A 27,597-nucleotide genomic window follows, 5' to 3' on the forward strand; every position below is an offset into this window, starting at 1 on the left:
ATAACTTAAAAAGAAAAAGTCTGTCATGTAGGCTACATAAAATTATAATGATAACATTATAATTGTGTGCTTGGAACATGGCTTTTAATGGTGAGACTTTTGCTTATTTAATTAGGCTTTCAGAAATTATAAAAAAAAAAATTGGATTTAGATTTATTGGCCAATATATCAGTTATCAGCTTCAAATATAATGAATTATAGGGTATATACAGTATATATATATATATATATATATATATATATATATATATATATATATATATATATATATATATACACACACACACACTGTTTATATATATATATATATATATATATATTATTATATTATATATAGTTTTATTCAATTTTATTTTAAATTATATTTTGCATTGATGTATTAATTGATTTATTGACCATTTTTATTTATTGACGCTTTATTGACATAGACTTACAATATTTATTCATTGACACTCTTATTTAATAGATTTGAAAGATTTATTTATGAATATGTCACTCCCTGTCCTTCACATAAATGCACCTCCTTGCATTTGAAAACATTCCCAATTATGATACATAGCCTACAATAATTTTACAGCAAACAGCTGCAAAAAAAATGCAACTTAGTCCCAGTTTGCGGTTGCCGACGACACACTACAGCTGAGAGACCTTCCTGGGGGTGGGCCGGTGGCGCGGTTCTGAATTAATTCGCTGTGTGCGGTTCAGTTGGGGTTTTGCCGTCAGGCTGGGGTTGTCAGTACTGGGCGGCACTGATAGACTGTGAGGCAGTGGCGTCGCTCGCCGGGGATTGTTCCGTTCGTAGACGCTGTAGGGAGGAGGAGTCTTGCTGCCCCGCCGAATGGGCATGTCCATGGGAACGGCGGGGGGCAGAGGAGGGTCGGGCGGCGGGAGGTCGATCCCACACGTTTCAGAGACGCTGCAGCGGCTGAGGGACGAGATACCGCTGCTGTAGCTGCCGGAACGGGCAGGGGAGTGAGATGCCAGGCTCCCCATTGGCAAGCCGTCGGTCGGGGAGGGCGTGAGGGGCGGCACCATCGACTGCAGAGCAAAATCAAGCACAATCAATTCATTAACTCGTTCACAAGCGAGTTTAAAATATCCCCGACGTGAGTTTTTTTAAAGCGACCCTTATTTTAGAACCTTATTATTTCCATGTCAAGCTTGTCATGTGACATCGCAGCCACAATAGAGTGCAACAGTCGGGTTTCGGGAGTAAGAGCTCCATTCATTTACTCCATAGGAAAACTGATTTTAAATGATAACTTTAAAACCGTTAAAAGACAGCCCTACTGTTAGCGACGATGTTGTTAATCCATGGTTTTTGCTTCTGCTGAAGCCATCAGCCTGCATTATTTCAGCTTATTTTTAACAATAATCCTGTTGAACATACATTACCCATGATGCTGTATAGAATCAGAGAGTTGAAAAAAGTAACATGTGCCAAAATAGCTCTTAAGCTCTGCTTTCTCCCAAGAAATTTGCTTATGCTGTTCGCAATGCTCCATTGGATTTCAGTTATTTCCCCCACTAAAGCCGTTCAGTACACAGTCTTGTACCTTTGTCTTTTTGTCTAATATTCATAAACTTTTTTACTTTGTTGTGATTCACCTTGAAGCTGACTGGCTTGGTTCAGAGCTTATAAATCTTTAATAAACACTTTTTTAAAAATCCCTATGGGAATAATGAATGGAAGAAAAACTTCCGGAACTATAGCACCACTCTATAGCGCTTTATGGCTGATATATCGGTTTAATTCCCTTTTTTATTCAAAGTATTTCATATTTATTCAAAATAAAAAACTAGAAATTTACTCAATTTCTTTACAGTACGTTCACAACATTGTAATATATTTCTTAATATGTTTAATATATTATTTAATAATAATCACAATAAAAATCGTATAATAGAGGGAATTGACCCTTCGCTGAGCCACGCACGAAAACCGTCACTGGCCAATCGTGTCTTAGCAACCGTAACTAGGCGCGGGAGGTCTGGCAAGCTTTCGAGCAAGGGAAACATGCCGAAGCGTTGTGCGTATGGATTGTGCAAATCTGATACCCGGTATCCTAAAAGTTTGGACGGGGGAGTGGAATTTTTTTCCTTCCCGAAAATCTAAAAGCCAAGGGGAGAAATGATGTGCGTGGATCCAGCAGTGTTGGAGACCCAATTCACAACTAAATGTCGACAGGATTAACAAAAACACATAGAGTATTGCTTGGAAGTTGGAAATAATTATCGTTCTTTGTTCATAATGCACATGTTTTAACGCAAAATAAGATGTTTAAAGACAAGACGGAGGCTCACTGACATACTTTAAAATATATTTCAGCATTTTGTTAATCGACGGCCTACTACCCCTGACTGAGTAACTTTAACCCAATCCGATCGCGGCTCTCCCGGTGTTAGTGTTATTCCACAAGATTTATGGATAAGCTGTTTGATTTATAATTATTAGATTATTTTCACATTTCACTTACCCTGCTGTGCACGAACATAGCTTCGCATTTGAATGGTCAGTGTATGAGGCGCTGCTGCTCCGACTATAACGTTAGGCTTTAGCTTCAATTTTTATTAAATTATTCTCTAATCGGTTGCATATTATGTCGTGGATTTATCCCTCGAATGCACACTGCAGTCCCTTTTGTCTTACTCTCTCAGATATTTCACATGTTCGCCAAAAATTACTAATTATCTCATTGGGAATGTCTGACACCGGTGCATACACACTGTAATAGATGTGCTAGACGCGAAAGCTTGACAGGCGTAGCAACAGTAACTAGGGAGGGCGGGGCTTAGCGAAGGGAAAATTAGGCATAAAGGAATCACCTTCTGAGGGGAGCGGGCGGTCGGCATGGGAGACAGTGACCTCACATTCTTGCACAGAGATCCTATTCAACACACACACACACACACAGGAACAAAAGGACATGTCATTGAGCCGTACATAACCGATTGAAGTGTATCGGGTGCATTATCTCACAGCAGAAAGCTGCATTACCTGTCTCAGGTGTGGGGAGATTGGCTTCACACCGTGGTAATGGTGAATCCACTGGTATCTGGAACGGAATCATCCTCTGCAATGGATATAAAAGATATAAATCTGAGTGAATCCGCTTCACCTTCTATGTGTCTTTTTGTCTGGGCGTTAACTGAACACTGAGCGCTGGACTTTTAAAAACAACATGAAAGCAAAATGGACTTTACTTTAATAATAAATGTAACCGATTTTACCAGTGTGACAGTGCACAGTACTTTAAAGAGTTTTTAAAATATAATAAACTTAATATTAATAGTTAAAATTTTTATTTATAATATTTACAAAACATCTTAATTATAAATAAATTATACATAATATATTTTTTACACTATATAGTGCATACAGTATAGTAATTATTAATTACTATTTTCAATCAATTATTTTTTAATACTTATAGTTAAATTATTATTTATGCTATTCACATACAAAAATTTATAAATTGTAAATAAGTTATATATAATATGACAATATAATATACATTTTTATTATTTTTACATTATATAATGCATAGTCATTTTTAATTACTATTTTCAATATTTAATCAAATTAATTTTCTTACTTTTTTTTCTACTGTGTGAACAGAACAAGTAATATATTTAATACATAATGAATGTTTAGAAAACAATATATACTACCATTCAAAAGTTCTAAATCAATCTAAAGTGACAGTAAAGACAATTTTGTTTCAATTTCAAATAATTGCAGTTGTTTTGAACTTTATATTCATCAAATATTTATCATTCATCATCAAACTTAACCCCAAACTTTTGAAATAATATATATACACAGGTGAAACTTGTGCAAAAGTTTGTGTATTTCAGTAATTCAAATTAAAAGGTGAAACTAATATATTTAGTATATATAACTATATACATATGCATGATTATACTTTTCAGAGGGCCGACATTTCTGTATTTAAAATCCTTTTTTTTATTGATTTCATGTAATATTCTAATTTTCTGAGATTTTGAATTTGGGGTTTTCACAAGCTGTAAGCCATAATCATCAAAATTATAACTTCTGCACGATATCCTCATTTTTCGAGTTTTACCTGTGTATATATAATTGATAATAATCGTTTTAAAAATATAATCGTTATAAAATCAAATCAAGAGTCCACCTTTACATTTTTAAAATATTATGATCTTTAGATTAGGCTTGAATAAATTTTATTAGAATTTCAAATAATAATTACAACAACCAAATCTTTTTGGATAAAAATGAAGCCCCACACTACATGATTTCCTACTGAAATTTGTGTTTGGCTTGTAATTGTTAAATGTGTGTTTAAACCGTGCAGGCACAGCTGCACTGACCTGTGTGTGTTCCAGCGGGCTGGGGAAAATGCCGCTGCAGAGTCTGTCCCGCGGAGAGAGGCAGGCGTTCTCTCTGGAGTGCTTGTGCTTGTCAGACGGCAGTGGAGAAGCTAATGAAGAGGAATAAAGACACGTAGTGCGCGCGTTGAAAGGATACAAAATATCAGAGGAAATGAGGCAATGCTGCAAAATGATGCCAATTATGTTGTGAGGCACGATAAGTACTGCTGGCTTTCGAGTGCCGTATTGCTTATAGTCTATTGAATTCACTCACCTCTATTGCTGGAGGGTGCAGAGCTGTTCACATTGTGTGAGCCAGAGTGATTTGAGCTGAGACTTGAGGTAGATGGACTGGGCTAGAAAAAATACAACAGATAAATAATGGGAGTTAGTATTTTTTTGTGCAAGTAAATTTAAATAATACAAATTATCATATAAATATAAATTATATTTTATAATTTACAGCACCTCTAGTGGCACTTTATATATAATTAAGGCATATATATATATAAGTATGATTTTGAATAGGCATATTTATACAACAGGTATTTCTGGTCCTCGAATCTGATTGGCTGGGAGGTCTTTCCATCCATGCGATATTCTACCAGAAACAGCACGAGAACCGTTTTTCAATGGAGTGAACCCGCTATAATTTTACAAATACTACTGTTGTTGTGTTACGGTATGTAGTTTTAAGAGTTTTTTAGATAAGAATGTGGTTTTTCAAGCTTCAAATTCCATAACTTTTATAATGGCTATTGTTGTTTATTAAATATTATTGTTCATTGACATTATTTTTACTTTCAACAACACATTGCAAGACACAACCAGGGTTTTCATGGGAAATCCCCATAACTTGTAGTCCCCGAGCTTTTAGTTATGCAGCTCCATATTTATGGCACCTGCTGCCACAGGATGTGCGAAACAGTGAAAGTATTCATGTTTTTAAATCTCACCTTAAGACCCATCTTTTCCGGGAGGCTTTTATGGGATTATTTTTATATTCTAATACTTGTATACAAGGTTTTGATAATGAGTATTTGATTGTTGTTGATTGTTTTATTGTGTCTGTAAGGCGCCTATAAATAAAATGTATTATTATAAACGTTAAAAGGATACTAGGACAAAGATATCGTTTTACTCAGCGTAATAAGAATATGAGTATGTTGAATATGAAGGTTGTATCAGATGCAGGTAATCACACTCGCTTATTCAATCTCTCTCTCATAATACTCTACTTTACTCTACAGAATAATTGTAGTATATAGCTTATAACATATAGCGTTAAAGTATTTTAAAATGACTTTTTAGAATTAGAAACAGAGGCTTGGGCTCATCTATTAAACTGTCTACTTGAGATTTGATTCTGTGGCGGAAGGAAGTAGTTCCACACACAAGAGGGTTATTTAAGACACCCTATTTTTGTTTCTTATGCAAAATCACACTCATAGTCGTGTGATATGGCTATATATACCTACGGCACTCAGCTGAATCACGCCGTGCTGATATAGATCATATCGCACGCCTACCTGTGTGATATTGCTCATATACATGTCGTTTTAAAATTGTAATGCCAATAATATAACTCACTTGCATGTTGAAGACCTCATCCGAGCTCTCTGATTGGCCAGTGATGTTGCTCACTTCGTTTGAGGCCTGTGATGACAGTGAGGAAGAGGAATATCGGTTGATGGCTGGATAGCTGAGAGGACTGAAAGGGAATTGAAAGACACAAGAGAAAGTCTCAGGCTAAATTTAGCAAACGTGTGGGTGTGTTCTCACTGCCAATCTGTCAAACCTGATGTAAAACATAAGCATGGGATTTGAATTGAGTTCAACTTCTCAAACTACAAAACTTTTTATCTCTTATACCTTAAAGCCTTTTATCTTGTATCACAAAAAAGTCCACAGAAGAACCCTTATAAGAAACATGCGGGTAAGACGACACAAACCTGCGTCTTGCCACGATTCGGCCTCCCTCTGGGCTGATGGCGTTAGGTACGGGGGTCCTACATGTGCGCGGACTGCCATTGGCAAAATGCAGCGGACTAACTCGTACATAAGCGGGAAACTCTTGTGGCTGGATGACACAATATAAACTGTTTTAGCACTTGATTCATTGGTTGAAATTAATACCACCATTTCTGAAAGGTCTTCTGAAAGGCACTAAGCAAATTAACTTTTCAAACGGGTTTCTCAAAACACTCCCTCTATCTGCTATTGGTCAGATAAATTCAGTAGCCCCACCCCAAACTCATGCCATTGGTTGAGCCAGTGTTGCTATGTCAGACTGGTCGGGATTTTCAAACAAACACGAACTAAAAATGTACTAGCACTACAGGGACACAGTTAAACTAGTTTTCAGGGAAATCAAGCTAGGCTTGTTTACGGTTGCATATTAAGCTAGGATATGCATTTTAACATCTACATTTTTTCACAATTCAGTTTTAAAGACCTGTGAATATGTTTCTATATGTACATGTGTAAAAGTAAACATACTTGAATTCCCAGACTGGAGCGCATTACATGAAATTGGTCAACAAGCTTTTTATGTAACGGCCTCATATCCTGCGGGACGAACTTCTCGTGGACGGCTAAACCAAATTCCAGAATGTGAGCCTGTAAACAAGTCAGAGAGAACATTTTATTATTCTTAGAACAAACTAAATATTTACATACGCAATACACAAACAGGAAAAATCTCTTAGATCTGTATACTCTTTGTATGAATGTTGGTTTCATATGGTTTAAAAAAACGTCTTACATAATTACTTTTTTTTTTTACATTTAATTACTAAAAAGGTCATGTGGAATAATTATCAAATAAAAAGTAAAATATTATTCATTATTTTGTTTTGTATTCATTAGTGCTGTCAAATCGATTAATTGCGATTATTCACATCTAACATACAATTTTTTGTTACATAATATATGTGTGAGTGTGAGTGTGAGTGTGAGTGTGAGTGTGTGTGTGTGTGTGTGTGTGTGTGTGTGTGTGTGTGTGTGTGTGTGTGTGTGTGTGTGTGTGTTTGTACGCCTGTGTCTGAATGTCTTACACATAAAAAACGTATGTTAGATGCGAATCTTATAATAGATACGAAAAGTATATAAAAGTATATACATGTGTATATATATATATATATATATATATATAAAAATATGTGTATATACTGTATATACACACACATTATATATATATATATTAATATACACACACACACACACACACATATTATGTAAACACACATAGATACGATTGATTGTGATTAATCGATTTGACAGTACTAGTTTTTATATAAAATATATTTTTCAACATGAAACTGAATAATAATGAATTGTTAATGCATAAATATCATAATATTTTTGATGAGTTGCTTCTTTCAATGTATTTAAGTCATTGTATGTATATTTGTGAATAAATTAGCAGACAAACAAAATGAATGACACATCATTGACCAAAATAATGATCGGTTTTGTACCTGTTCAAACATGAGTTCCCTAAGACGAGTAATCTTCTCTCCGTCCTCTGGATGATTTGCGATGTAATCTTTCGCAAAGAATGCCTGCGGGTGAAAGTACATAAAGAGATGCGTCCATCATTTGTTTTCAGACACATTTTTATGAAAAGACGAGTTAATAAATAAACCCACACATTGAAATTCACTGCATGTCTCACGGCCATTTCTCTGCTGTAAACTAACCTGCACTCCTACTCATTTCTCAGAAACCATTACGCAACATTACAATAACGCTGAGAATGTTTCTACGACTCTAGTTAAATCTATCATGCTAATTGTCATGTGTAAGTGACATTTTGATCCAGCTTTCATAGAACTGCAGCCCTGTGCTCTGTGGTAAACTCATCATCTGTGGAGTGTGGTGCATGCTGGGATTCAGGAGGACCCCTGCAGTTAACTCTTCCCTTTTAATAGACTTAGTTGAAGCTTACGCTCACAAAAGGCCAGTGCTCAACATTCTGTTGCTTGGCAACTGTCAGAGATACATGAAGCCAACAGTCTTATGAATTGTGAGGACGTAGGGTAGTCATTAAACCTCCTGCGAATGCTTTTTTTTTTGAGGGCTTCGCTGAAAACAACAGCTAGAAACTGGTCTTTCATCTTGCTAAAAGGAATAAGGTGAAACTGGAGTCTTAACACTCAGACCATTAAATCACTTCACAGACAATTCATGTTGTGAAGACCACGAGACAACAACGAAGTCAAGGCATTTTGGACTTCAACAGTTCAAATATTTCAATATTCTGACTGCCTCATGTCATAAACTAAAGCATTGCTGAAATATTTGAAACTCTAGCTTGTAAGCGACAAGCTTCGAGCCCGTGTGGATACAGTAGCTCTTATCAGTTTTGTACAATGGACCATAGTATTTTCCCCCATTCTTTTCTATATTTTTGATCCAAGTTTTATCCTAACCCAAAGTCCACCTCTAATCTAGCAGAACCAGACTGCCCCTGCTCTCCATCCAGTCCTGTACCTCCTGGTATCGAGCCAGTCCTCCATTGACAGCGGCATCGATGACTCCGTTCAGGCACATGGTGAGAGGGTTGATGTTCAGCATCTGCCTCATCTGACACTGGGCGATCAGCGTTCTCAACTGCAGCGTCTTATTTTCAATCACCTCGCTGGCGTTCTCCAAGGGACTCATCTCAACCTATATTGAAAGCACACAGAGGTTGTGACTTCTCTGTTTATGTTTAAATGATTGTTTTGATGGTGGACGCGCCATCTTGAAAATAGTAATTACTTTAAATTTATGACAGTGCCGAAGTGCGAAAACCTTGTCTCGTACGTGATTGGCCATGTTTATGATCTATCAAGGGCTGAAGTCTACAAGTGTCTTGTAAAATGTTTTTTCTTTTTTTTAAGTTATGACTCACCAATTCCCTTTTCTCAACCTCAAACCAGCGTGAAATGCCAGGTAAACTCTGAGCGAGGGTCAGTGTTGTCCGTTCAACCCACAGGCTCTACAACACAACACAAATAACGGACATCATAAAACTGATTTTCAAAAATGTAATTGTTTCAGATTCATCTTGGTGCCCAAGCCTTTAAGCAACATTAAAAATACATGATAGATAGATAGATAGATAGATAGATAATAGATAGATATATCTACAACACCTTAAACTCATTCTCTTTGTCTTTGGTGCCCTTGTGAAAAGGCCTGTCATAGCGAAACCTCCAAATATGATTAACTTTGTAGAAGCTCTTGATGTTGTTGGGCACCCCGTCTCTCTGCAGGACGTCCTGGTTTTCAGGGACAGGACTAACGGCATAAATCTGCAGATCTGAATCACGACCAGTTAAAGAACTTACAAAGCATTCAGTCTTCACACGACGGTCAGTTCACAACTACTCGCAGAGACTGCAGTAATCTCATTCTCATTTATTTCAAGTTATTATCGTCTTATTTTTATAGGATTGAGCAGAAACATCAGAGACAAAGGTCAAACTTAAATGAAACGGAGACTCCTAAACTGAAATCGAGGAATACTACTTTCCTCTGTTCTGTTTGCGCTACTCATGCCACAGATACACACAACTATGAGATCATTATGAGCTGGTATAGAGAAGAGGTCATGGAACAGCATGAACCCAGTTCAGATACACATCTGATGAGAATCTCCAACAGTTTACACTCTAACAGCTGCACTATTAGCACTTCTCGCACTTTAATTGCCCTTATCCTCACACCAGCCCTCATCTACCAACCCTTGAGGAACAATTTGGCAAGCTCAAGAAATTAAATGTGAACTTGTACTTTACCGTTCTGAATAAACAAATTCAAATTAATTACAGGACAAACTTTTTCAGAAATACAGAGACAGAGGTGTGCAAAGATTTTACAGCACGATTTTCATATTTTAAGAGGACAATAGTAAAACAAACTTTATAAGTATATTGTTTGGAATATTTAATTAAACAAAAAAAGTTGATGACTGTTTTAATGTGACTTTCATTAAGAAAAAATGGAATGAATATACAGTTTTTTACACTTTAGTTTTAAAGTGCCCCTATTGTGCTTTTTTAAAGGTTCCTAATTTTGTTTTGAAGGTCTCCTACAATAGGTTTACATTCATCAAAGGTCAATAAACACTTGAATTTTCTCATTATACACATTGCAGCATTACCTCTTTTCTCAGTATCTGAAATGTTTCGATAAAGGATTCAGTCGCTCTAAACCCCTCCTTTCCGAGAACCAACTCTGCTCTGATTGGTCGGACAGTCCAGTCAGTTGTAATTGGTCTACTGTGCTCTGACTGGTCAGATGGGCTCGTGGTCTGTTGTGATTGATCTACTCTGCTCTGATTGGGCAGATGGCCTAGTGGTCTGTTGTGATTGGTCTGTGCTCTGATTGGTCAGATGGGCTGGTGGTCTGTTGTAATTGCTCTACTCTGCTATGATTGGTCAGATGGCCTAGTGGTCTGTTGTGATCGGTCTACTCTGCTCTGCTCTGATTGGTCAGATGGCCTAGTGGTCTATAGTGATTAGTCTACTCTGCTCTGATTGGTCAGATGCCCTAGTGGTCTGTAGTGATTAGTCTACTCTGCTCTGATTGGTCAGATGGCCTTGTGGTCTGTTGTGATTGATCTACTCTGCTCTGATTGGTCAGATGGCCTTGTGGTCTGTTGTGATTGATCTACTCTGCTCTGATTGGTCAGATGGCCTAGTGGTCTGTTGTGATTGGTCTGTGCTCTGATTGGTCAGATGGGCTGGTGGTCTGTTGTAATTGCTCTACTCTGCTCTGATTGGTCAGATGGCCTTGTGGTCTGTTGTGATTGATCTACTCTGCTCTGATTGGTCAGATGGCCTAGTGATCTGTTGTGATTGGTCTGTGCTCTGATTGGTCAGATGGGCTGGTGGTCTGTTGTAATTGCTTTACTCTGCTATGATTGGTCAGATGGCCTAGTGGTCTGTTGTGATCGGTCTACTCTGCTCTGCTCTGATTGGTCAGATGGCCTAGTGGTCTGTAGTGATTAGTCTACTCTGCTCTGATTGGTCAGATGGCCTAGTGGTCTGTTGTAATTGATCTACTCTGCTCTGATTGGTTAGATGGCACAGTCTGTTGTGATTGGTCTACAGATTACATTGTGTGTCAGAAACGAAACGCCCATTACCATATCTGAATTCTAGCTCCGGATCTTGTACACAGTGATTCTAACAGTAACAATGTCAGTTTTACTGTTTTAATTAGAGCCTGAGTTCTCATCCTTTGGAAGTGCATGCGAAGTGGATTTGTTTTCGCAGTGCAGAAAACACTCCTCCAGGCCTCAGCTACAACTACAGTGTTTGAGGGAGGGTCAAAGTAGATGTTAGGTTTTGTTAAAAACCTATGTAAGTTTGTGCAGGAAGTAAGACTGGAATTACTGACAACTCGTTTCAGGCAGTTCAGAATCGGTTCTTTCCATTTTTCCTACACTTTGATCTTTGCAGACCTTTTACATTCTCAAACAGCTATACTTATTAAAATCAACAAAAACGTGTTTAAGGATACACTGCGCGTCCGCTTGGTGGATGGTCTGGTCGGGCTGGTTGGCGTGCTGCATTGCGATGGCGTGAGGAAACTCGCTGAGCATCCGCTGCTGAAAGGCCTCCAGGCGCTCGTAATCGTTCCCTCGACACACAAACTCTTTATTCTGTTCGGCGGCAACACACACAGACAGAAGTAATGAGGAAAATGGAAGAAACTAGACAATGGAGACTTTGAGGGACTGAATGTGAATAGAATAAATCTTTCATAATTCAATCCTGATTTATTCTCATTTCCCCCTTCATTGTCATTTTAACATCTGGTGTGAAAATACAAAGAATAGTATTTGGTAAACCAAATGTCTTAATAAAAAGAAAATGTTCCAAATCATAGATGAATTACAGTGAGATATGGAAGTAAAGTGCCCCCTAGAGGATATGATGTTGATTTACAGGATAAAGATGACAACATTTTAATATTAGAGGGATAGTTCATCCCGAAATTGAAAAGTTGTCATTATTTGCTCACCCTCATATCATTCCTAACCTGCATGGCTGTACTTGATCCATAAACATGAAAGTAGACATTTTGAAATAAATGTAATCATACCACATTGTGAGCAAAGATTGTCAAGAATTTATTTTTGGGTGAACTATTGCTTAAAATCTTTTTTTTTTTATAACCAAGACAATGATATCTGTAAATATTTACCTAAAATAATAATCCTTTTATTATATTTATATTATATTATATGTGCTAATATACATAAATATAATATAAAAATGCTAGGGATTTTTGAATAATTGCAATCATACAACATTGTGACCAGGTACTGTTAAGAATTTATTTTTTGGAAGAACCAAAAAAAAAACTGCAAAAACAATTTATGAACAAGACAACACTATCTGAAAAATATTTAACTTCAATAATAATATTAATAATTTTTTGTTTGTTGGTGAGCTATTGCTTAAAAACATGTTTAAAACAGTTTATTAACAAGACGACATTTGTAAAATATTGACCTAAAATAATAATCATTTATATTATATTATTACTGGTACATATGCTATATATATGAATATAATATAAATATGCTTTAAGAGTACCCTTAAAAAGAAGGGGAACTTCTTGCCGTAGAATCCGACTCTGAAGAACTCTGGCTCGAGACGCTGCTGGTTCATTATTTTGTCGTAAAAAGAGGCTTCCATCATCTATCAAGAACGCATATAAAACAGACCATTGAGCACAATGTAACACAAACAACTGTTAATATGACAAATTACTCCCACAATCTGTGAAGCAATCGACTGTGTAACAGAATAAACAAAAAACAAATGGGGAAGTTTAACAGTCGAAGCCAAACGCCTCATTAGGATAACAATTGGCCATAAGTATAATGAACATACTGTAATAACTCAATCTAGTTAAAATAATTGCTGTATTTAAAGCCACTGCAAACAAAAAGCAGACGTTTGAACTGCAGATTAGGGTGTACAAAAATAAACATAAATAAAAAATAAATGCAAATAAAAAAATGACATACAAACTTACACAAATGGTCTATAAACAGGAAATACTCACCCTCATTTTGCTGAGGTTTCTGTAGTCATAATGCGTTTCGTACTGATTGGCCAGTTCTCGACACAGTATGATGCAGTTTTCCCAGCACTGGAAGGAAGAGTTCATTATGTAATTTCTATGCATTTTTGGTTGGATGTATTTATTTTTATGTACAGGAGTTTAATACCCATTGTGATTTTTGAAAGTGCTCTAGAAATAAAGTTGAGTTGAGTTTTAAATAACAATAATACTTCATACATTAAAGTATATTTTTAGTTATAAACAAGGACCCCTGAACTTTTCGAAGACTTGAGTAATTGCAGTTATAAGTTGCGGCCACCAGATGGCAGTATGTAGAAAGAAAAGAACAACTCTTATGGTTCCAGTAGCTGATCATCATCAGCCATTTGTTATTGGAAATAAAGGATTTCCAGTCACACTGTCACTGCAAATATCTAAACGGATTTTTACTTAGCTGCCCAGATCCTTCAACATTCAGCATTATTAGCCACATGAGTGAGTTTACGGTGGGTGGAGTGCATCTTAAAATGAGAGATCACTCACTTTCCCTCTGTCAAAATTGTGTATGATGGTGAGATGGAGGCATTCCTTCCTCTGCCACTCGCTCTGCATGGGGTACGTGAGAAACTCTCTGAGAGGCCTTTCAGTCCACTCCAACAGCTCGTCGTACAGCAGGAGGGTATACGACGCCTCTGCAACACATTTACACACAGCTTTTAAAACTGAATATTAAAAAAAACATTATTATCATTATTATTATTATTATGCAACACAGATACACTGATCATAAGAATGGAAAATTAAAAAATAATTTAACTAAACAATTTTAAAAATATATTTATTATACAAATTATTATTAGTATTATTATGCAACACACAGTAAAACAGATCATATAAAATTGAAAAAAATATTATATAAATTATTATTACTACTATTATTATTCTGTAACAGTTATACAGACCATACAAATATTTAAATTAAAAAATTGATTATACAACATTTTATTAATATTATTATTATGCAACACAGTTGCACACATCATAAAGACAGAAAATTAATACAATATTTTTTACAATAGAAAATATTATCATTATGCAAGTTGCACAGATCATAACAAATTGAAAATTACAAAACATATTTGTAATATAAAATATTCTTCTTCTTCTTATTATTATTATTATTAAATAGATGCACAGTTCATCAAAAAAAAAAAAATTATACTAGAAATTATTATTAGCAAATTATATTTTTAAAATAAATAATATTAATTATTTTTTGAAAATAGCATACATTTAAATAATTTAAAATTAATTGCTGTAGAAATTACTTGCCGAATATTTTAATCAGAGGTAGGATACAGAACAAAATGAACATAACCAATATACTGTCAAATAAAAAGGATACAGATTAATAAAAGTATATTGAGCAATTATTACCGGTGTGATTTTGTGCCTTCAGGTGCAGCTCATAGAGCTTGTGAATATAACGGATGTACATTTCTTCTTTATTCAACTCAGTTTTGTAGAAGTTCTGAAAAGAACAGGAAAATGTGAGCAGAACATCCTTTTTCTTTCTGAAGGTCATCTCAATAAATGCCAAACAACTATAACAAATAAAAAGTCAAATGTGTCATATTTTTAAATGCTAAAACATGTTCTCTGATCTCAAGTAAAGTATATAAATGAAAATAAATGACAAAATATCAGTGATATCCAAACTAACCAGAAGGTTGACTGTACATCCCATGGTTTTCCCATCAACCTCCCCGATCTTCATGCAGTCCCTGAGAAGAGATGAAGAACATCACTGCATGAAACTCAAGTGTGTTTGTACTGTATAGTGTATGCAGTGTGTGTTTGTGCGTTACCTGTAATCTAGTAATCTCTCCATCAACCGTGTGACGGTAGCGATGTGGGAAACGCCACTTTCTCTCCAGGTCTCTCTCTCGATCTTCTTCAGCAGGCTAAATCACAGACATGCAGTATTCAGATATATTCTAGGAACTAAACTCATTTAAAACAATGACTTTAGTTCACAGTATTAAATGATGCTCTCACCTCGGATATGGACCAAACAAAGGAATTCTAATGCAGAAAAACAGAAAGAAATCGACAATATTTTAGTACATTTAAATAGAATATATTTCTTAAATTATATTTTGAAGTATTTCATATTTTGTGATATTTTCTATTTATACAATTCATAATTGGTAAAAGAAAAAAAAAATAATAATATTGTGGGATATTATAAATATTTAAATTAAGTGTTTTCTATTTGAATATATTTTTATATGAATTCAAAAGAGAACAGCATTTTTTAGTAATATTATAAATGTATTTACTGTCACTTATGATCATTTTAATGCACCAATTTCTTCAGAATTAGGACTCACATGTTGTTAAAGAGCTCTCTGTAAGTCTCATCTCCTTTGCCCTCTGACATCAGACCTTCGAGTTTGTCTATTAGTTTGGCCTCCACCTTTAGAGACCAATCAAAATGTTATTTTTCCTTCTTAAAGCATGAAGTCATAAATAAGTTCACTTATAATGTTAGTCAAGGTTTCCTGCACCAAAAACATCATCATGTATAAATCATGCATGACCAATTCCGAGCTATATTTGCACTTTTTATCATTATATAAAAGGGTTTTCTGCAAGATAACTGAAATAACAGACTTGCTGTAAATCACGTGGCACCTTTAAAATTATATTATGTATTAAATTTTCAATCTGGCTCAAAATCTTGCTGACAATCCTTTTCAAATTATGATTCCATTCAAAAGCGTCACGATCTTAGTAAACAAGCTAGATTTCCTGGCATCCACAGCGTTTTACTGTGACGCCCGCACATAATTCCCTGTGACATGAACATCACGCTGCTCTCGCGCGCTGAAACATGTTCATGTCACTGCGATTTCAGCACCTGTTTGAAGTTGCCGCTCCGTTGCTGTTCGCAGTCCATCATATCGTGAAAAACGGGGATGAGGACGTTCCGCAGATCCATCTGTGGTACCAGAGTCACCTCCATGAACGGGCCAATTAGGGTAGGGATGAGATTTAACTTATAGTCACCTGGAAGACACCATCATATATTTCATGTTCATGTGAATCCATAAATGATCGACGCTGATTTGTACCGAAAGCCGTACCCAAATGCTGCCACATGCTGAAAATCTCACAACCGATCATCACTCTCATGTCACCATACCTTTAAAAACACAAATATAGTCATATTAATTCTGCGGTGATAGAAAGGATATTGGCTGTGTCCAAAATCGCATACAATAGGCAAAAAACAATATGTGACAAAAGAAATTCACAGTTCTCATAAAAGATTAAGCAAAAAGTACCCGGATGACCTACTACTCACGGTGAGATTCTAAAGTGTGCATATGATAGACACTTCACTATCCCATAAGGCCACGGGAGATGATTTATGAATATGGCAGTGAAGCGACGTACTGACGCTGGTGGGTCACATGATAATGACAACATGGCGAATGTAGTCAATCCAGATTACATTCATACTATATAGAACGTACTTTTTTAGTGGGCATGAAGTAATTACTCATTCAAAATATGTACCTACTCAAGAGAGTATGAGATTTCGGACGCAGCCAATGTAATATTACAACGGTTTTCCCATGATGCAACTTGCAAAATGCATACAGTATAAAACTAATTAGCCAATGTACAATAAATGAGATGCTAGTAATGGCGTGTCATTACACAGAGTGTAATTTTACACTGTAAAAACTTTCAATCTCATTCTCAGTAGGATTCTGTATGGATCATATAAAGGAAAAGAACAGGAAGGGGGTCTCACTTCTCCAGGACTTTTTTCCTCTTGGAGGGCGGGAACATTTCCAGTTGGAGGCAAGGCTGGTTGATGAATATTATACAGAGATAAAAATAGGACTCCCATACCTACAGATAAAAAGACAGCTAATTAAAAGGCTGACAATGATTCAACATTTAACTTTTATCATGTTCCCAGGATGCACCAGGAGAGAAGGAAGAAAAGAGAATTCTCCTTTGCAGTCATTATTGATGTCATACGGCACACGGTAAAGAATGGTAATGTGCAGTCGTTAGCCTGAGGAAATATTTCTACTTCATCTGACCTTTAAAAAGTACTTTTCCTGGTGTGACCTTAAGAATTCAAGTTGATTCTGTCATATGAAATATTTTATTTAATTGATGTCAGAAGCACATTTTTTATGGTAGGTACTTCATCAAACATTTTTATAGTGTAGATGAGAGATCGTGGCTTTTAGATCCACTGCTTTCACACGTACACATGTACCGGAGACGTCTGAATATATTAACATATTTAATCAAATAGTTAAAGTGACAGGCAATCATTAGTGAATTTAATATAGTATATGATATGCAAATTTTTCCCTGGTATTCCAGTTCTCTGGAGAGCAGAAAATTCATTAATAATCTGTAGTATTTAACAACCTACATGTTTATTGAGGTTTTTTTTTACTTAAAAGGTGAGAATTAAGATTATGTGCAGATGTTTCACAGTTTCATTATATAGATTGTAATAATATTACATTTGAGAACTTTTGCTATTCCCTGTGTTCGATTCCCAGGCAAAAGTGTCAGGTGACATTAACATCTGGGGTCAATGTTTTCGACAGACGTCTCATGTTCATAAATGCTGCATTTTTTTTTAATCAAAACACAATAGACACAGTAATATTGTGAAATATTATAACAATTTAAAAATCAATGTTGAAAACAGCTTCATATTTTGGTGAAAACCGTGATCATTTTTTTCTTTGCTGAATAGAACGATCAAAAGACCAGCATTTATTTGAAATAGAAAGCTTTTGAAACATTATGAATATCTTCATGACTCTAAGTATCCATTTCTTTTTTCTTTTTTTTTTAATCTTACTGAATCCATAACAGGAAAATGTCCTTACCTTGAAGTCAAATTTCTCATTAAGGAAGTTGTTCCGCAGGGTATCAGAGAGATACAAGATGGTGGTAATAATGACGCTAAACACAAACAAACAGAAACGTCAAGCAATAAAACATTTCTATGGTTGAATGAGATTAAATGTGAATTGTTTCAAGCCTGGTTTTCCAATCCCTTACTTATTAGCGACCAGTCGCATGACCGTCCAGTCTTTTGGGAACATATCCTGTCGGATAAGTATTCTGAAGACGGTGAATAACTGCAGAATGAAACTCTGGGAAACCAGTGTAAGAGTTTGTACAGTTAGACTACAGCAATCACTATTATCACAGCTGTGCTTTGGTAATGTGCAGAAAATGATTTTACCGTTAACTCATCTTTTGTGGGAAATCTGCTGAGAAGCTGTTGGTATTCTTTATCTTTAAGCTGCCTTAGCAACGCGAGCAAACAGGCAACAAATTCACCCTGAAACATGAACACATCTGAGTGTTATTCAATATCCTGAAATACTTACCCTCAAGTAAATATAAAAGGTCAATAGAAAGGTCAGACGCACGGTAACATCCTGGTACTGCAGGCGCAGGGAGGAGGCAGCGGGCTGGGGCCGGTTGGTCACTTCCAGTATAGTTCTGAGTAAGACTCCAGACAGACTCTCCATGACCAGATTCACCTCCTCAGGCACGCCACACTCCTACAGACATTAACAAAAATATTTCATTTCATTTTGACATATAAAAACGAATAAACATTTATTTTGAAATATTAAAAAAAGAAGATAAAATGAATACTATGATATTAGATGTTCATTTTTTAAATCATATTTTTAGGGCTGTCAATTGATTTAAATATTTACATTTTGAATTCATTTTATATGATGATATGATGTGATCAATATGATGACCGAATGAATCAAATTAAATAATTGATCACGTATCAATTTACTAACAAAAGTTCCATTATATTACCGTGGTAGAAGAGAAAATCACTGAATAAACATTCAGTTTAGTTTAGGTAAAAAAAAAAATAGTTTGAGGAATCAAATTCTATATTGCGATATATAGATAGGCCTATAGGTCAGGAGGTAACGATTAAATTAAATTTCTTAATCTTATTTGATTCGAAAATTTATTATAATTTTTATATGAAGGAGTAAGAACTAATTTGTAGAAATTCAAAGTCATTTTAATGTTTAATATATATATATATATATACATACATACACATACATTTAAATATGAATTATATGATATGACATTTTTGTATATTTATTTAATTATTTTACTAGAGCTGTCAATTGATTATTTTTTTATTGAATTAATTTTATAATATGTTGAATTAATTTTATAATATGTTGATGTAATTAATCAAATTAAATAACAATGAATTAAATACAATATTTATTCAGAGTATAGAATTGTGGTAGACCACTGATTAAACATCTGATTTATGCTAAAAATGGTTACTATATTGTGAAATTTACATACAGGTCAGGGAGTCATGATTAAATTTGTACTTTATTTTTAGATAATTATACTTTTGAACGCAATATAATTGTTAAATATTTTGCATACAAAATCATCAACTAAAAAAAGTATCAAATCTCCCTAGCAATTCTAAAGAGGAAAAAAGGAATTAAAAAAGGACAAGAGCTAGAAGCTAACTAATGCATAGAGATGCGAGTGAGTTGTGTAGCAGCAGTTTCTGACCGTGGCGGGTGTGTTGAGCGTCAGCATGCTGGTGAGGATGTTGGCACACAGAACCAGCTCCTTCTGCTCCTGCAGGTGTGTGTGCAGCAGACGCAGAACTACAGGTAACAGCACACACCTCGACTCTGACAACAAACAAATACACATACATAAGATTCAAGCATCTTAAAACCCTAGAAAGACTACTGTGTCAAATATCTAAAGACCCTAAATTATCATCATGATCCGAACTTTGCTGAAAAAAAAACTGTTGTACACAATCTACTATTTCTTCTGTTGTCTGATTGATAGTTTATGCTTTTTAGCAAGTAAAAGACCTTTTAGTATAACTATAAAAACGTCCACCTCAAGGTTGAGGTTCACATTTTTCTACTATTTCATATTTCAGGCTTTAAAGGGTTAAGAAACAGTATGCACGAGCATTTAGATGGCCTCTAATAGATCTAAACTTGATTTTCTGGTGTTTTCAGCAATAATTTAAATCAGAGAACGGAGTGATTCTTTACCCGGGTTGATGTAAAGAGGGCTCTCCACGGTCTTGGCCATGCACTGCAGTTTGACGGCCTGTAGGGGGCAGTCATTGTGCGTGAGGGCGGGCAGACTGCTCAGCGTGTCACGGGCCAGATTTGCCACCTCTCTCATGCTGAAGATCTTTAGCAGCTCGCAGCACACAGTCGGGAACGATCTCAGGAACACGGCCTGAGAAAATGCCAATAAACACATCGCTAAGTGTTTGTTTAGTACAAAACCCCCCAGTCAAGCTCATTAGGTGGAGCCCAAGAGAGATAAGTTTAAAATCAAAATTGACAATTCTTGTTATTTTTTTATGTAATATTGTATAAATACTGCAGTATTTATTATAAATTATTTATCTGTGCACATCAATATTTAAAAGAATTCATGTACCCTCGTTGTCTATAATCAAAATAACAACTTCTCTTTCGCAGCGTCATCTCTTCTCTTCTCTGATGATGTGTTTACCAGAGCGAGGGCTGTCAACCCTGTCACTCAACATGAGATCGACCAATAGCAAACTACAACCATCCAATCAATTTCTGATAGACAAAATCAAGTCCCGCCCTACATTTTTTCTTTTTCGAGAAGCAGTTTCACTCAAATACATGCCACAATAGGGAAGAAAAGACTATCGCAGCTTGTTTCATGCTGACTTTAATAATACGTGTAATGTGCTGCGGTATGTGTGTTTTTTGTGCATTTGTGTCACTGTAATTCAAACCGCTTCAAACACATTGATTTAGTGGGAAAATGTTCTTCTGGAGCGGTAGGGGACGTCAAACAACAGATGTAAGCAAAGGCACTTATTCACACACACAAATATTGTGGTGACACGAATCTGGCACAGACCCAGTCGCCTGCATGTGCTTTGGATTATGCCGCGGTGTCCAAAGACACTTTGTTTTCTTGGCTGTGTTAATTGAAATCTGCTCTCTTGCTGGGCTGCCAAAACAAGAACAGACTTGTGTGCGAGTTCAGTGTGAGTGTGAATGTGCGAATGTGTGCGCGCATCCCCCCTGTGCCACCGTTAACGCTCGTCTGAACGAAACGAATCTCTAAAAGAATGGGAGCGGGTCTCTCTGCCCGACGGACACACACTGCTCAGCTGACTGCAAGCTCGCGGGCCGTGACAGTGTGTGGCAGGCTTTTAGCACGCACAGCATGCTTCTCTGTTTGTGTATATCAAGACTGGATTAACTCTCCACGGGCTGACTGAGCTTTGAACGCCGCTATGCTTGCAGAACAAATGTGGGTGGGGCTGATGTACTGTCCTCAATAAACACTTCTAACTTCCTGCTGTCTTCCTAGTGTTCATCTCAAATCTGACGACGCATACGCATCTATAATATGGTTTGTTGAAAATAACAACATGTAAAACAGACAGACAGAGTTAGTCTAATGTATGTTTCTGTCGATAGATACGCATTCTGACTTCCTCTAAACTTATATGACCAGTCATGTACACCATCATCCCCTGGGTTTTGAACCTGAACAGCACATGTTGCGATCTGATATAAACTAAACTCATTTAAGCCTTGCCAATTGAAACAATCAAGTGCAAGAGGACACGAAAGAAAACTGGCTGCGAGAAGATTTGTGTGTGCACTTATCCGAAGCGTGCACAGCCTGGCTCAGACAACGCGCAAATGAGTTCTCGTGCTTGAAAGGACAAATTCAAACAAAAATGATGACAACAAAGTAGGTTATGTCTTAAGTGAACGTAAACAGTCGAGAAAGACGACGCATGTGTATCAGTATCAGTTCACTGGATCCATGCATTCATTATGTCTTAAAGTGACAGCAGCCTAACATTCCTGCAGTCGGTTTTTCATCAAACTATAAAAGACAAGGAAATCACTCACTGCTCTTGACTGAATAGCTTTTGTAACTTTAACAAAGATTAATCTTTATTTAATTTCTACAGTGAAAATCATATGGAATTTTTGCATTTGATTACTTAATTCAATTTCTGTACCTGAAAAGCACCGTTTATTTTATTTGTATATTTGCTCTATTGTATTTATTTGTGCTGTTGCTATTTGTTGTTATTTTCTTTATTTTTATTTGACAGTAGTCCCTTTTTTCCCTGAACATAGCACATACCGAACCGTACCGAAACAGCGACCCTAAAATCGTGATAAAAACCAAACCGTGAGTAATCTGACTCGTTACACCCTATATCATCATCATAATTCAATTCCCTGACATATGAAGTCCAGTTTACAGGTAAGCGACAACCAGATTAGTGCATTCCAAACCATAAATGCACTGAAAATATGTCTGAATCAAAGGTGTCTGGGTGGTGTTTCGGCTAACATTGTCCACAGGCTCTGTCTCTAGGTCAGAGGTCACCAATTAATAGACCATAATCCACAAATCGTCTTAATGCAAAGAATTTTTAAAGCAGCATGTGAAATAGGAATAACAATTGCCAGAAACAATGATTTCTGTAGGTCCAATTGCTAAAATGTGATTGTTCAGATCTTTGCAAAAAAAAAAAAAAAAATATCTTGAAACTGGACTGGACTTGAAACTGAGCCACTTTAGGTTGTAAAGATGCAATTTTATGATGGTATAGTATGTTCAAATGCTGGAATACCAGCTTACTACACATTAAGTACATACTTTCTCATCACTCAGTGCAGTGCATACTTTTTGTATAAGAAGTGTGTGAATTTGAACCCAGTGTAGGCGTACAGGCACGTGTGTGTGTGTCTCACCTGTGTGTGTGTGATGGGGCTGATCCCCTTACTCTCGTGAGACAGGAACAGGTGGATGGATTTGAAGAGCTCATGAACAGAGCAGCGGAATTCCTCCTCGTTCTGGCCTCCGGTGGCCGCCGCGTACAGACGCCGTGACTGCACAATGTACTTAAACAAGTACTCTGACGCCTGTGGGCCATATGACATTAAATATTTATTTCAATAACAATAGTTTGATCACATTAAAAAGAAATCCTAACTAAAAATCCAAAATATGTTTAAAATGATTTCTTAACCTTGTAAAGCCCACCATATGAAATAACAGTCAGTAAAATCTATTCTTTATATGGAACAGTTTTATTGAACCTATAGAAAAAATATAAACAAAATCTAAAGAAAAGAATTTATCATATTTGATACATTAAGGCTTTTTTTGATATATAGAATGATATAGTGAAAATATGAAGCTCACACTAGAGAAGAAAAAAACACCTCCGTTTTATTCAGAGGCCCAAACTGAGCAGAAATATGCAATTTAGTGCAGATGCTTATATTTATATGGTCAAAAAAAGATTGTAATGTAAATCAATTAGATTTTTACAGCAGTATAACTAAATTTATTTTAGTATAACTAAAATGCATACAGTATATAAATATCAGATGTCACTCTATATCTCCCAATAATAAGTCTTAGTGAGATTATATTTAAATGCTTATTTGTATGATCAAAGCTCTGTAGATTCTTATTGTGAGGGCAAAATATATAATGCAATTTAATATAATGATGATGATGATTGAGAGATGAACTAATAAATGTTTCTCAAAAGCCTGATGTATATATATATATATATTGGGATGCATTATCTGTTTCTTTATTTCTTTTTGAAGAAAAAAATTATCAGTAAACATAATGTAAAAAGCATTTTCTGTTTTTAAACATTTTAATCAAAAAGAGCAAAAATACCACAAGATGAATGAAACGCATTGTATCCAAAGAGGTTTGAAAGGTTCAAGGTAAGAAAGTGGGAATTGCTTTCAAACAACACCTTTGAAGGGTGTAAACGAGTGTGGATGCATTTGGAGAATGTGTCTCAAGGTCTCACGGAGGATCATAAAAGCAGAACGAGCGAATAAAGAAAGAAAAGACTGAATGTTTGTAGCTTAATTGCATGATGGGTACGAAAAGAAGTTCCTGTGGGTGAGAGAGGCTGCAGAGGTAGAACAGATGCATCAAGGGTATTCGTAGCAGCTGGGGAGAAAGCTTAGATGATCAGGACAGAGAACCAGCAGGGGGTGAGGGTTTATTCAGGATAGACCGACAGACAGACAGAGAGAGAGAGAGAGAGAGAGAGAGAGAGAGAGAGAGAGATAGGGTGCATATGTTTCCTCACAGATTTGCATACATACTATACTGTGAAATACATCCTGAATGAAGTGTATGTTAGCGTTCTCACCTTCAAAACCTGCTGGATCTGTTCCTGGTGCTCTGCATCAATGATACGATCCACATACCACTTCAACACACGGATCAGATCCCTGCAAGCACAAGCCGGGAATATCAGACAGACATCAGGAACAAAAAAAAAAAATGTTTGTTAAAATTTCCCGTTTATGTATGATTCTTGTACGTTTCTGTATGTCCTGCAGGGAACATGCATAATATAACAAATTATTCATAGGCAGTGCTCAAGATTTTCCGGAGCCTCTAAAATGACATCTTCAGGAAAAGAAAAATGTTTGCATGCTCATTTACACTGTTTGGTACCTTTACATCCTAGATTTTGAATTCACTAGGTTTTATTTAGTTATATTTTAGATTTTATGTTGAGTAAACAGGTTTAAACTACCAATCAAAAGTGTTTTTTTAAGAAGATTTTAAAGATTTCTCTTCTGCTCACAAGGCTGAATTTATTTGACTAAAAATACATTTAAAAAAGTAATATTGTTAAATATCATTACAATTTAAAATAACCGTTTCTATTTGAATATATTTTAAAATGTAATTTATTCCTGTGATCATTCTTCAGTGTCACATGATCCTTCAGAAATCATTATAATAATATTATAGTTTCCGTGACTGGTCACATATGCTGATTTGCTGCTCAATTGTATAGTTTTTGGCAAACATTTTTTTCACTGCTAGTTGTCGTCTTCATAATATTATTAATATATTTTTTATCAACAATCATAACCTTGATAAGGAAGTCCCAAAATTAGTATTCCTTAAATCTGACTGGTAGATGTTATTCCAAGACTCCTCATCGGGTATATGAAGTAAATGACATATATCTTAAAATTTGCTCATGCACCTAACAGGTTTTGTAAAGTTTAGGAACCGACCCCCAGAATTTGGGGTCTGACAAGTTGAATGCTGTTCCAAGGTCAATAAAGGTTCTTAACTGTCCAGTGTATCCCATGAGAAGTCTTAAACACTCAAGCGATGAAACGTCGGAGATGTTACAAGTGCTGGTAACAATGCGTCAGTGGAGTTGAGTGCTGAGGACTTCATGAATACTTAATGGAGCTGCCATGAAACTTTGTAAATAAACTCTGGTTTAATGGTCTCTGTTGCCAGTCAAAACCCATTACACTTGTTTAAAACGTCCTTCGGGTCCAATCCATCAAGATCAGAGTGAGAAGGACAGTGTGTGTAAAGGTGTACATATATTCACAGTCTGTGGATGGCGCCTACAGTGGGTCAAAATCTTGGAAAACCTGGAAAAAAATACTTGAGGAAACAGTGAGGATAGTTTACTTTTGGTTAAACTTTTCTATTTGGCCATGTTGCTTTAAGGATGTTGTGATTAAATTACAAATGGGGGGGGTAATTGGAGGAAAACTGGGTCTTTATGAGCCTCTTGTTGATTTTGGAAGCCCATGAGAGTAATTTGGCCATAAGGAGAACATTTTAACATTCCCAGCATGGGATTGCAATTAATGTCAGCTACAGTGTAATACTAGCTTTCATTCCCCCTAAAGATTTCACTTGAAATACAATTAGATCTTAATTAAACACACTGTAACACTTGTGATTGTGATAAAATCAACTTCCTTAAAAATATTCTTATCATAGTCTTTAACCATATCAAGAATAATCTTTATATATTATTTATCCTATCTATATTTACCAAGATCTGTCTACACAGCCTTCAGTTCAGTTTAGTTCGATCAGATTCAGTTTGATTGGAAATGGTTTAGTTCAGTTCAGCTTTCTGTTTTGTTTTGTATATTTCAATTCAATTCAGCTTTCTTCAGATAGATTCAATTCGATTCAGTTTAGTTTTGCTTGATTCAATTCAGCTTGGTTCAGTTCAGTTTAACTCATTTCTTTTAAGTTCAGCTTGTTGTCAATTAAAAAATCTGTTCAGTTAGATTTGATTCAGTTGTGTTCTGTTTTATTCAGTCAGATTCAATGTGATATAAATCGGTTCAGTTTTGTTTGTTTGCCTTTTTCATTTAATTCAGCTTTGTTCAAATAGAATCAATACAGTTTGATTTAGTTCTGTTTGATTAAGTTAATCTCAGTTCAGTTCAACTCTGTTCAGTTCAGTCTGTTCTGTTACATCGATTCAAATCTGATCTGTTAGATCCGATTCAGTTCATGAGCAGATTTCTACACCATAAATGACTAATGTAATACGGACTTTAGATACTTCAGAATTATTAACACTCTGTTTGGAGCCAGCGACTCTGATTTTTACTACGCTGAGACAAACTCAGCGGAGTGTGAAAATGTATGTGTGTGTGAGTGTGGTTACAAAGCACATACCATTAAACTGAATATAGGCTGTGAAAAAAAACAACTAAAATCTATTGGAAACATTTCAAGTGGGATTTTCTAGGCTCTTTTTAAATATAATATTAAAATATAATACTATGTAAACATAGCCCAAACGCACACAATGCAAAATCAAATCAAATAAATAATATGTAAACACACTTATGTGCACTGCAAAGTAAAAATAAAATAAAATAAATAAAAATGTGTGATTTTGGCATCAAAAGATATAAGAAGTGTAAAAAAATACTTAACACACAAAGCAAAATAATATAAAATAGTATGAATTTGGGCATCACAAAATTGTAAGAAATGTAAATATACACCTAATGCAAAATAAATAAAATAAAATAAATGTTTGAATGTAGGCATCACAACATCATAGGAAATGTAAATGTGCACTATAGACACACTATGCAAATGAAATGAAATAAAATAAAAGAAGAAATAACAACAAAGAAATATAGCTGCGAGCAGCGATTACGGGCCCAAGCCGGTGGCACCGCAACCCCGGTGCCTTTAGTTACCTAAAGGAAC

At 35.7% G+C, this 27,597-nt stretch overlaps 1 protein-coding gene across 2 annotated transcripts in view; it reads right to left on the minus strand.

Moving 5' to 3' along the window:
* Nucleotides 1–398: 398 nt before the first annotated feature.
* The window catches only part of dock4a (dedicator of cytokinesis 4a), a 69,248-nt gene continuing 42,049 nt past the window's right edge, over nucleotides 399–27,597 (minus strand). For both annotated transcript variants that reach the window (XM_077210935.1, XM_077210936.1), the window contains 32 exons: nucleotides 24,737–24,818; nucleotides 23,301–23,471; nucleotides 20,571–20,763; nucleotides 20,065–20,189; nucleotides 18,915–19,049; nucleotides 18,725–18,823; nucleotides 18,538–18,632; nucleotides 18,363–18,438; nucleotides 17,252–17,352; nucleotides 16,575–16,633; nucleotides 16,349–16,497; nucleotides 15,819–15,904; nucleotides 15,484–15,510; nucleotides 15,294–15,389; nucleotides 15,149–15,209; nucleotides 14,863–14,956; nucleotides 13,969–14,117; nucleotides 13,426–13,512; nucleotides 12,951–13,055; nucleotides 11,869–12,010; nucleotides 9,495–9,661; nucleotides 9,251–9,337; nucleotides 8,848–9,024; nucleotides 7,833–7,916; nucleotides 6,853–6,972; nucleotides 6,306–6,433; nucleotides 5,944–6,064; nucleotides 4,628–4,709; nucleotides 4,354–4,463; nucleotides 2,999–3,074; nucleotides 2,827–2,888; nucleotides 399–1,038 (listed from right to left, as the gene is read on the minus strand). In XM_077210935.1, coding sequence (XP_077067050.1) covers nucleotides 634–1,038; nucleotides 2,827–2,888; nucleotides 2,999–3,074; nucleotides 4,354–4,463; nucleotides 4,628–4,709; nucleotides 5,944–6,064; nucleotides 6,306–6,433; nucleotides 6,853–6,972; nucleotides 7,833–7,916; nucleotides 8,848–9,024; nucleotides 9,251–9,337; nucleotides 9,495–9,661; nucleotides 11,869–12,010; nucleotides 12,951–13,055; nucleotides 13,426–13,512; nucleotides 13,969–14,117; nucleotides 14,863–14,956; nucleotides 15,149–15,209; nucleotides 15,294–15,389; nucleotides 15,484–15,510; nucleotides 15,819–15,904; nucleotides 16,349–16,497; nucleotides 16,575–16,633; nucleotides 17,252–17,352; nucleotides 18,363–18,438; nucleotides 18,538–18,632; nucleotides 18,725–18,823; nucleotides 18,915–19,049; nucleotides 20,065–20,189; nucleotides 20,571–20,763; nucleotides 23,301–23,471; nucleotides 24,737–24,818 — 3,751 coding nt within the window. In that variant the 3' untranslated portion in view covers nucleotides 399–633. The remainder of the gene's footprint in view (nucleotides 1,039–2,826; nucleotides 2,889–2,998; nucleotides 3,075–4,353; nucleotides 4,464–4,627; nucleotides 4,710–5,943; nucleotides 6,065–6,305; nucleotides 6,434–6,852; nucleotides 6,973–7,832; nucleotides 7,917–8,847; nucleotides 9,025–9,250; nucleotides 9,338–9,494; nucleotides 9,662–11,868; nucleotides 12,011–12,950; nucleotides 13,056–13,425; nucleotides 13,513–13,968; nucleotides 14,118–14,862; nucleotides 14,957–15,148; nucleotides 15,210–15,293; nucleotides 15,390–15,483; nucleotides 15,511–15,818; nucleotides 15,905–16,348; nucleotides 16,498–16,574; nucleotides 16,634–17,251; nucleotides 17,353–18,362; nucleotides 18,439–18,537; nucleotides 18,633–18,724; nucleotides 18,824–18,914; nucleotides 19,050–20,064; nucleotides 20,190–20,570; nucleotides 20,764–23,300; nucleotides 23,472–24,736; nucleotides 24,819–27,597) is intronic.

Source organism: Siphateles boraxobius, unplaced genomic scaffold (genome assembly GCF_051911475.1).
Source record: "Siphateles boraxobius isolate OS27281-9 unplaced genomic scaffold, OSU_SipBor_1 65, whole genome shotgun sequence".
Taxonomy (NCBI): Eukaryota; Metazoa; Chordata; class Actinopteri; order Cypriniformes; family Leuciscidae; genus Siphateles; species Siphateles boraxobius.